Raw genomic sequence first — 10584 nt, forward strand, 5'->3', positions numbered from 1 at the left:
CCAGCCCTCATTGGAAAAACGCGCGTTCCCAGGTTCAGGGGACCCAGTGCTCCCCGCAGGGCACGCTGCTAGTAACGGAGCCTGAAAGGCCTGAAAGGACATGGCTGTCCTAACCCAGAGCCCTAGGTGTTCCCAGTGCAAGGTCGTGGGCAGCCGAGCCACGCGCACCTGTCTCCGGACGACTGCTGTGAGGGGTGAAGAGCCCACAGAGGCAAAGTGGGGGCCACTGGTGTGTGCAGACAGGGGCTGAGAGCGGCCCTGAGTGCGCCCTGCCCCGCGGAGGAGCAAAGTCAACCAAAGCAGTGATGGCCCCGCCATGTGGGGCGCAGGGTCCCCTCCTCCAGGGAAGCAGTCTAGTGAACTGTCGGGGCGGAGGAGTGAGGGGTCCCCTCGTCGCCCCCGGGGTCACAGGGCCAGAGAGGCCATAACGAGACCGTTTTGGCGACGGTCTCGGTAAGGCTGCAGCCTCACCCTGCCGGCCCACCTCCAAGGGTGCACCCCAGCTCCCAGCACCCCCACCGCCGGGCCCTGCTTCTCAGACCCCGAGGGCACACAGCTTTCTGGACGGGGTTTTGGTCATGGGTGCTGCTCGGCCACGGCTGGCCAGCGGCCCCTAGGAGAGCGCCCCACTCCTGCCTCAAACACGGCGCGCGTCTGCCTAGCGCCCCCTGGTGCCCGCCAGCCGTTCCTTACCCTGGGCCCGGGCGCTCGACCTGAATAAAGTGGAAAGTCCGGCCACACCCGCGTCAGCAAAGTTCTTTCCATAGGCTGAGGAGACGCGAGGGCGGGGCGGGGGCGGGAGCAGTGGTTTCCGCGGGAAGCGCGGACCAATCATTTTCTCAGGTGGGCGGGGCGGCATAGCACTATGCCCCTCCCCTTCCCTTTCCGTCCTGAGCGCTCTCTCACCCCATTGGACAGCACTTCCTCCGCGAGGGTTCTGCGCCTGCGCGCGCCCGGACGAGGTGGGGCGGGGGCGGCCTCGCGCAGGGGTGGAGCCAGGAGCGGGGACGCGCAGGCGCGTTGTGCTCCAGCTGGCAAGGGAGGGATGCGGGCACCGCTCGGGCTTTGGGTTTGCTGGGATTGTGGGCGGTGCGCGCACGGCCCGGGAAAAGCGGGAAATGGCGGCTCCGAGCGCGAGCTCCCGGCCCGCCCTTCACACCAAGGGGCTAATGATGGCTGACAGGGGGCGCAGGTGAGTGGGAAAGGGCCCCTGGGGGGGGAAGCGCGCCCCAGGACCGTGACCCTGGCGCCCCCTCCCCGTGGAACCCCGCAGGCTGACCAGTCTGCGCTTCCCGCGGAGGGTGGGAGGCCCCTGTGTCCTTTGGGGGCTCGCGGGCAGCGGCGTCATCGCGGCCTTGTCCCGCGCGATCGGGGATCGCCCGACCTCCCTTTGCCAGGCCCCGGGGAGCTCCGAACAAGGGCCATCACGGCCCAGACCTCTCCTGCCAGATCTCGACTTCTCCCATCTCCCCTCGACACCCCAAGAAGAATTGGGCTCCGTCCCTTAAAAATAGATGAGCCCTGCAGTCCTCGATGTTTTGCACGATGCGCCTTTGATGACGATTGAATCCATTGTGACCCGTGTGGTTGTGGGTAGTATGATCAGATTTCCAAAGCTATCAACAAAGGTTCTGGGGTTTGAATACTTCGAAAGGACAAGGAGGCTCCCGAGGCTCCCAGTGTGCTGGCCTCGTCAGCAGCCATCTCATGTCACGGCAGACATCGCCCTAGATAATAAGTTAATGCCTCCTGGTCCAGACCCGGGAGGTTACTGCAGCACCTGCCCAAGGGCTCAGACTCAGGATCTCTCTCCCTTTGTGCCCTTTCTAACAACCCTTGCCACCCCTTGCAGGTGTATCCTCAAGTTCTAGTTACTTCTGGAAAGGAAGTCCACCTTTGGGAGTCTGGGTGATAGGGAAGGAGCAGTTTGTGGAGAATGGATGATGCTTCAGATGAAACCCAAGTTCTTGACTGAAAAGAAACCTGGAGCGTGAAAGGGTTAAGAACTGGGAGTTTACTGAATTGTGAGTGTGGATGAATGGGGAGAGGCTCTTTGGGCGAGCACACCCCAGGAATCTGAGTAGAATATTTGAGGGCAGATCAAAGGTTTATTAGTGGGAAGCCAAGGGAGGAGAAAACCCTTACAGAGGAAATGCCACTGGTGCTCTTCCTTCCCCTGCTGTATGTGTCTGTAGTTTGCCCGCTGGTTTGATTTTTTTCCTGATCCCTCCTTTGGTTTCCCTATATTCCTACCTCCCCCACACTTGGTGGTGGGAATTTTATGGAGAGGAGAAATCGTTGTACAAAGTGAACAATGTTGTAATATACATATTTAAACGAAGGGAAGAAACCTGAATGTACCCTAGAAGAAAGTGTATCCAGAAGAAACTGCGTGGATCCTGAGGAAATGTCCCTCATTGTGGTCTCCTTAACCCAAGCTGGTGTTTTAAACTATTAACATGAAAATTATGACCTGCAAAATGAGATGGTACAAGCCACCCACCCAAGAGTTGAGGGAGGGGGTTGCGTTATCAGACAGCACCTCAGCCTCCAGCTCCCATTTTGGGTAACTGACCTCCCAACCCCCACCCCCTTTTGATTGAAGACAGTTTCTTTCATTACACTCAAGAAGGAAGTACTCATATATAGGTGGGCAGGACCGAGGGAATGTGCAGGAGTTGTTACTGTAAAGGGCACCTTGCATCTCGCTGTCCCACCTCTGGGTGTGAGTAGTTTGGCAGACTGGGAAATGCTTGCACAGCAGTTCTGGAGCTTTTTTCATCACGAGCCTCCAGCTGTGTATGATGTTATTTTGTGATTAGCCTTGTAACACCAATTTTTACCGGAGTTCATGTGTGTCATCATCGTTACTGCTTTGGTTCCCACTTGATTACTAAGTGGGGGTTTTGATTTTTCTGTTACTGGACTTATTCCAGCTCTAGATTTTTCTGTAGCTGGATTTATTGGTTTGGGATAAGAAGAGCATTGCCATAAAACTGAAGGGAGAAATTAAAATGATATTTTAAACCTCACTGTCTCAAACCCCAGATTTAACCCAAGGTGCCTGTCTTCCTCCTGGGAATATTTTCCTGACTGCTTGTCTGTCTGCTTTGGGGTCCCGCGTGCCTCTTCATGGATCTCTCATCTCTTCCAGTACTCTGCCTCGCCTTCCTCTATAAATCTCTTGCCTGCAGTCAAGCCAAATGCATCGTATAAATGCATGGTATTTCACTGATTCCAACATGAGAATTCCACCTTTCCCACTTTAACCATCTCTGAAGTCAGGTTGCTTTTTCAACTAAGTTCTTAAGTTACACACTGAAACTGTTAGCCTGTCCCCTTCTCTCTGCCAACACACCAAGACTATTATGTACTGGCAAACTAAGGAGGCTCATGAGTTCCAGATTTAGCGCTCTAGACTAGTGCTCTAGACTCATCAATGTGATACATGAAATGGAATTCGTTTAGTTCAGAAATGAAGGCTGATCTCTTTCCAAGCCCACAGTAGAAAATGTGGGAAGTAAAAACACCTCTGGTAAACTAAATTGCCAGAGTAATTTGACTTGTGTGCTCTAACTCTTGAGTGAGTTCGAGTTGATTAAGTCTAACTTCCACCTATTTACTGTGACTTCTCGTTTAGTCTATGAGTGGCTGGAGTTTTTGCCATTTTAAGAAATACGAATTTTTTTCCAGAATAGCCACATTTGACCCATTAGAGGAATAATCCCTTATGAATATAATGTGCTGGTGTGTGTATTTTTTTTTTTTTTGGTCAAGACATATTCCCCCTAAGCAGACCATTCACCTGACAGTGAGAATGTGTAGTTGAACGTTCTCCAGAAAGAATTATGCAGCATTTCCCTGTGATCAGTGTCGTACTAATACTTTGTCTAACCACATTCAATTAATCTTGGCTGTTCTAAGTCCTACTTCTCTTGTTATTCCTACTCGCCCCTCCCCACCCCAGTCTTTCCTCAGACAGCCGCCCTCTGCTTGTGTCCGCAGGGTGCCAGGAGTGTGTGGCATGCATCCCGACCACCAGGAGGCTCTGAAGAAGAACCGCGTGGTGCTGGCCAAACAGCTGCTGCTCAGCGAGCTCCTCGAGCACCTGCTGGAGAAGGACATCATCACCTTGGAAATGAGGGAGCTCATTCAGGTATCTGGAGGCTAAGAGGAGAGCGAAGAAAGCAAACTGGCTGCAGGCGTAGGACCAGCCCGGAAAGGGCAGAAGCCATGTAGAGCTGCGCGCTTCTTAAGCAAGTGACAGACCCCTGCGGCCTGGAGCTCTTAATAGGCAGGTGGAGCATTCCGCCGTAACAGAAAGGACTCACTCTGTGTGTTTCCTGTCAAAGAAGTTGACAGGAAGGTAGAGCTAGATGATGAGGTTACCTGAAGGCCGTCTGGAGACACAGGATGGTGCTGGCACGGGGAAACGATTTCATGTTTCATTCTCGCCTCTCAGGCCAAAGTGGGCAGTTTCAGCCAGAATGTGGAGCTCCTCAACTTGCTGCCCAAGAGGGGTCCCCAGGCTTTTGAGGCCTTCTGCGTCGCTCTGAGGGAGACTAAGCAGAGTCACCTGGAGGATCTGCTGCTCACCACCCTCAGGGGTCTTCAGCACGTGCTCCCTCCAGACTGGAGCCCGATAAATGTAAGCCAAGCCGGTGCGTTGGGCGGGAAAGGGTCTTGGAGCCAGGGTGGGGGAGGCTGCATTGTTTTTGTTTATTTGAACTGGACTTCTCCCTAAGCCGGGCACAGCAGGGCCTCATTTCTTACAGTTGAGCTGCGACTACGACCTGACTCCCCGCTTCCCAGTATGTGAGTCCTGTTCGCCTCACAAGCAGCTCCGCCTGTCCACAGGTGAGGTCCAGGGCATGGAGGGCCCAGGGGTGGGAATGGGGTGCTCGCCACTGCCGACTGCCTGCGCCACGCCTCCTCTCGTGGGTTTTGAGAAGTGTTCTCTCTGAATTTGTTGGGCTCGCATGAAGTGAGGTTGGGGGATTCATTGAGCCCATTTCCCTCCCGTCACAGTTTTTTTTTTTTTTTAAGATTTATGCATACAGAACTGGGTATAGACCAGAGGTGCAGGGGCAGTGAGAGGCTTCACCAGAGACAGAGTGGGGAGCAGAACAGGCAGATCAACGGAGTACACTGCTGAGGGGAGCAGCGGGCGGGTCAGGAGAGGTCTGCCGCGCCTCGTGGGTCACTCCTTGGCTGGGGATCAAACTCGTGCTGCTGTGGTTGCAATAGCTTCATAGTGCTTGCTTTAACCTGTTGTGCCACCAGGGAGGGCCCTCATCACCGATGGTTTTTTGGTGATTGGTTCTTGGAGCAAATTCTGTGGGTAGGGAATTCCTGTGGTCGGCCTGCTCCTCCATAAAACTGGGCTCTTTTAGATGGTGCCTGGAGCTAGACGTGTGTCCAATACCCCATTCAGCCATTTGTTAGGCAGAGAGGGGGGAGCAGAGGCAGACACGCAAATTGGGTATAAGATCAAAACCCAATCAGGGGTGCGTGATGTTAGACTGTGGTACTAGGATTAATGCATAGGTCTTTGGCTCTCACAGATACCGTGGAACACTCTCTGGACAACAGAGATGGTCCCCCCTGCCTTCAGGTGAAGCCTTGCACTCCTGAGTTTTATCAGACACACTGCCAGCTGGTAAGTTGCAGAATTGTGTCCTTTACTTAATTTTAAATGATTCTCTTTTTATTATTATTAATGCATCCAGAACTGGGGTAAAGGCCAGAGGTACAGGGGTGAGGAGAGGATTCACCAGAGACAGAGCAGGGGCAGAGCAGGCAGATCAACTAAGCACACTGCTGAGGGGAGCAGCGGGCAAGACAGGAAAGGTCTGCTGCGCCCTGTGGGTCACCTCTGGGGTGGGGGATCAATCCCACACTGAAGCCGCCCTGGCTAGCTTCGCAGTGCTGTGCTCCAGCCCACTGCACCACCAGGGAGAGCCCAAATTGTGTCCTTTAAATACAGTTGTATGGCAAGAGAAGCGCTGGCCAGTAAGAGGGTCTCCCTGGGCCTCTGAATTCAGTGTGCCTACACCATTCCTTTCTGCTTTGCTCCCTGTGGGGTTAAGAAGATGACATGACTTTGTCTCCCTGGCACAACTCATGTAGAGGGAGAGGCAGCCCCTGTCCTCCAGACGCTCACCGTCTCCTCGGCCTCCCTCCCCAGGCCTATCGGTTGCAGTCCCAGCCTCGTGGCCTCGCGCTGGTGCTGAGCAACGTGCACTTCACTGGAGAGAAAGACCTGGAATTTCGCTCTGGAGGGGACGTGGACCACAGCATGCTAGTCACCCTCTTCAAGCTCTTGGGCTACTCCGTCCATGTTCTCCTTGACCAGACTGCACAGGTACTTGAGGCAGGGGACGCTGACGTAGCCAGCAGAGAGGGCAGCGCGGGGCCAGGACATCCGCTGCTGCGCCCCGGGCGGCGTCTTCAGGTTAAGCTCCCTCCTTCTGCTCCGCTTGCTCCCTTCTGCCTGTCTCCTGGCGGTCAGTGTAGAAGAGTTGGGGTGCTCGCTGCCGGCCTCGGGCGGCCGCACTCCCCGAGCAGCGAGACCAGGGCTGGCGTCTCCCTTTTACAGGTTCAGAAACTTGACTCCCAAGCACTCAGGAAGTGAGCGGTGAGTTTGCTCAGCCAGCTCAGAAGAGATATTAATAGCCGGCACTCTGGAGGACATTTCCTTCTTGGATATTGTTACTGAGGAGTCCGGTATTTTTCTCAAGATTGCTTTGACAGATCAAATTCTTACAAATGGAAGCTTGTTAGACTTGTCCTTGTAAATACCATTTTGCAGCAGCTTCGCAAATTAGTGTGCGGGAAGATTCCCGACCCTTGTCAGTGACTTCGTCACAGGCGGGCCTTAAGATCCTTTACTTCTGGACTCGATTCTTTCACCTCGCAAGCATGTCCACAATGGGTTATTCCCTGTGATCCTCACATTCCTGAGCTGCCACTCACTGGTTACCGTTAGGCATTTCTGTTTTGACATCTGTAATGGCCTATGGTTAAATTGATACTAAATCTGTATTTTGAATACAGAATAATAGTACTTCTGAAACAGGTCTTTGGAAATACCAGTGGCAATATTAAAATTTGGGGGAGAGTCGCATCGGGCTGTCCAGGTGGGGAATCTTGGTCTTGTCTCCGTTGCTGTCTGGGGCCTGTTTCTCTGCGGGCCTGCATCTGTGAGACGGTTTCTGGGAAGGCTGTTCCACCACGCGGCCCTTGGTTGCTGTCTTTTTCAAGCATGTCCGCCAGCTTCCCAGTCAGCCCCCGCAGAGAGGTTCTGCCCTTCAGAACTGTGGCCAGCACAGCTTCTTGTCATCAGGTGTTCCGGTGAGCTGTACACTTCCGCTGAGGTCTGCTGGGCCGAAGCGGGTGAGGATGGGGCATTAGTCATGCTTCCTGCAGAGAGTCCTGTTAGAAAGTCACTGACTAGAGGAATGTTGTTTATGTTTCTATACAGGTTTGGTCTCGTCGGTCTTTTTGCGAGGCATTTGTTATGTCATGCTTTTCCAGATTGTGTGTCGTTGATAAGGATCGTCTGTGCCTGACAGTTGAAGATAGAATCCAGCATCACGCAGTCAGCTCTAGGCACTTGTCTTTTCAGAGACATTACGTAAATGTGACAGGGCCACGAGCCCACTTCATAAATACATTTCTAGTTATGCTGAGACTGATACAGATTCAAGAGCCTTTTAGTTTAATCCTCGGTAACATTGCTGACTACCTGGAATTGCAGAGTTTAAGTTTAAGCGCGTTATAGTGGGGAAAGGGAGGTACTGGGTTAACTCTCAGAGATTTAAAAAAAAAAAGTGTGGACCATGAGTTGAGGGACCTCAGTTGAGGGAGTCTTGGCATCAGCGGAAAGAAAGCATGTCCCCTATATTCCTGAGGACCGAGCAGGGCTAGAGACAGTGTCTCCTACAACAGCGAAGAAGAATTGCCTCGGGTCAGGAGCGTAAGTGAAAGATGTGAGATTTGAGCTCCCTCGGAAGGGCAGAGGCGACTAGAGCAAGGTGGGTGTTGCAGGACCCCAGGCAGGGGGCTGTGAGTAGACAAGGTGTGTGTGCGTTAGGGACAGAGTGGGCAAGGAGTTGGAAATGAAGGCCCAGGATGCATGGACCTTGAATGTCTGTTACTCAACTTTCTTGTTATTAGAACGTCTTAGTAATTTTGGAACAGAGCAGTATTGCATTCACAGTGATGGCTGAGGACGGCTAACCCAACACCAGTGTCAGCAGCGAAGTAGAAACCAGTGGCCGAGACTCCAGTTTGGAGTCAATACAGAGCCAATGACAGTGGCGAGGGGCTGGACACCCTGCGGGCCAGAGGGAAAGCACATACGTGAACAGTGGCTGAGGGCGTGGGCTCGCCTGGGCACGGCTGGTGAAGGGCTGCACAGGGAAGGACGGAGCCACCTAAGGCGAGAATTGCGGGCGCAGAGGATGTGAGGACCAAAGATGTGAACTTGGGGTTGTATTCCCTGTGGAACAAAGTAATCAGAGTATGAAATCTCAGAGAAAAAGATTGGGATAGCAAGCAAAAGGCTTAGGACTAACCCTTGGGCTATAGCACTCCTTGGTGAGGTACCTTTAGTCCTCAGCCTGGAGGCTGAAAAAGGTGAGGACTTTACATGTAGAGCCCCTTTCTGACAGTTAAACTCCCCCCCAGGTAAAGCCAGGTCGTCCAGTGGGGGTGTTGACCTGCTGCCCTGGACATCTGCACCGGACTCTTCCTCACTGAGTCTCTTGAGGTGCAAATCTTGACTATCTAAGACGAGGTGAACAAAGAAACGGAATGGGAACAAACTTAAGATCCTCTTCCCCCCATCACACTTCTCTGACTTCAGAAAGAATTCCATTTCAAACTGAAAGTAGTATCCCAAAGACTCCTCTTCCCTTGATGGAGCTGGGGAGAAGGCTGGGTTCTCATAGCCATTTTCTGCATTATCACAGTCTCTTTCATCCCGTCTCATGGGGTTACTGGTTCTAGAATTACCCACTTATGTATTAGGAAGTGAGATCCATTTTGAAGTGGCGAATTCCCTTTTGCTGTGTGGTTTTGGCTTTTGACCTGCATTTGGGTCACAGTCTGCTTTGAGAATGTAGGGAAAGCCACAGGCTATTCCTGGAAAATAAAGCTGCCCATCAAATTTTGTGTCATTTCAGAGGCTTCCCAGGTTGCTCTCTTCTGGGGTCCCTGCCAGACCCCAGGCACATGCAAGAGTTAACAACTCTGCTATGTATAGAAGTACTATAATCCTATCAGAAATAAATCTAGAGTTACTATTTTTAAGCTCTGCTACTTTTGGAAAAATTCCCCCAAATGACTAATCCCCATTTATTGACTGGTTTAGTCTTATTAACTTCAGTTATAAAGTATGGGGGTTTTGTTGTCCTTATTAATTGACCTAATAATCTTACTTTGAAATATTCATGAGCAGGTGTCAAGCATATGTATTTATTTCCTTCTTAGAACAAGACTTAACTGCCTTTACTATATGTTCAGTTCTATTACGGTAAATTCCAGGGAGTCGTTGGTATACATACATGTCCTCTTGAGAATATATGTTCTTGAAATAAATGAATCTTTGGATATCTTTTAATTACATTAAGATTTTCAGAAAAGATGTATTTTTTCCACAAAACCAGTTTCTCCATTCCCAGTTAGTTGCAGACTCAAGCCACTTTTTTGATCTGCAGTTCCAGTTATCTGCGGCCAGAACTACTAAACAGATTAATAATTCTCGGACTTCCCCGTGAGAATCCCCGGGGGCTGGAAAGACAGTCGCTGAGACCCAAGCCGCTGCAGCCCCGACAGCGCCCAGGCGGGAGCCCGGCGAGACCCGCGTCTGGCCGGGAGGGCTGTTCGCGTGGGGTCGCTGTTGGGGTGCGTGTGCTGAGGCCGCCTTGGAAGTGCTTCATTGTGCTTCAGATGTATAACAACATGAACTTGTTCTCCCTGCTCATCTCAGAGTGGAGAGAGGGCCTCGGCATCTTGTTTTCAAAGGCGACTTAGGGATAACTTAGATTCAAATTATTCTGCCGTTGGTAGAATAATTTTCCACCGGCTGGGCAGCTATACTCGTGAATAGCTCTTTGGTGTGGGGTGGACAGGAGTCTTAAGGTGGGCTGCGGTCGCCAGGAAGAGGTTCCGACAGGTTGACTGCGTCGGCGCTCTTAGCCAGACGTGCACCTTGCGCTGGTGTGTCTCAGAGACGCGTGCTGACGAGCGCACATCCTCTCTGCAGTCTCATTTAATCTTCGCTACCAGAGCGAATGAGCTTTCCATTATCTTCTTCCAAATGCGTTTTGGGGCGCCCCGCAGATGCCGGACCTGGCACCACAAGTGCAGCTTCTCTGCGGCACCTGTGTCAGCGGGGCGCAGACAAAGTGGCTATTTCTACGCTCAGTGCTTAGAACAGTGAGCACTAAGAATGGTTTGTAGCCAGACATTCCTGCGGAAGAGGGCAAGGACAGCCAGGTGGAGGAGCTTTCCCAGTTACTGGGCCCGCCTGACGCCGCTGCCACGGTGCAGGCAAGGGCCCGGCTGCCGCCCCCGCGG

At 52.3% G+C, this 10584-nt stretch overlaps 1 protein-coding gene across 2 annotated transcripts in view; it reads left to right on the plus strand.

The window, feature by feature from the left end:
- Positions 1-1021: 1021 nt before the first annotated feature.
- Positions 1022-10584, plus strand: part of CASP2 (caspase 2, apoptosis-related cysteine peptidase) — a 16672-nt gene continuing 7109 nt past the window's right edge. For both annotated transcript variants that reach the window (XM_004694405.2, XM_012733903.1), the window contains exons 1-6: positions 1022-1192; positions 4006-4156; positions 4463-4648; positions 4776-4857; positions 5565-5659; positions 6188-6364. In XM_004694405.2, the coding sequence (XP_004694462.1) occupies positions 1119-1192; positions 4006-4156; positions 4463-4648; positions 4776-4857; positions 5565-5659; positions 6188-6364 (765 nt within the window). In that variant the 5' untranslated portion in view covers positions 1022-1118. The remainder of the gene's footprint in view (positions 1193-4005; positions 4157-4462; positions 4649-4775; positions 4858-5564; positions 5660-6187; positions 6365-10584) is intronic.

The sequence above is a fragment of the Condylura cristata genome, unplaced genomic scaffold, assembly GCF_000260355.1.
Source record: "Condylura cristata isolate star-nosed mole 26May11 unplaced genomic scaffold, ConCri1.0 scaffold00042, whole genome shotgun sequence".
NCBI lineage: Eukaryota > Metazoa > Chordata > Mammalia > Eulipotyphla > Talpidae > Condylura > Condylura cristata.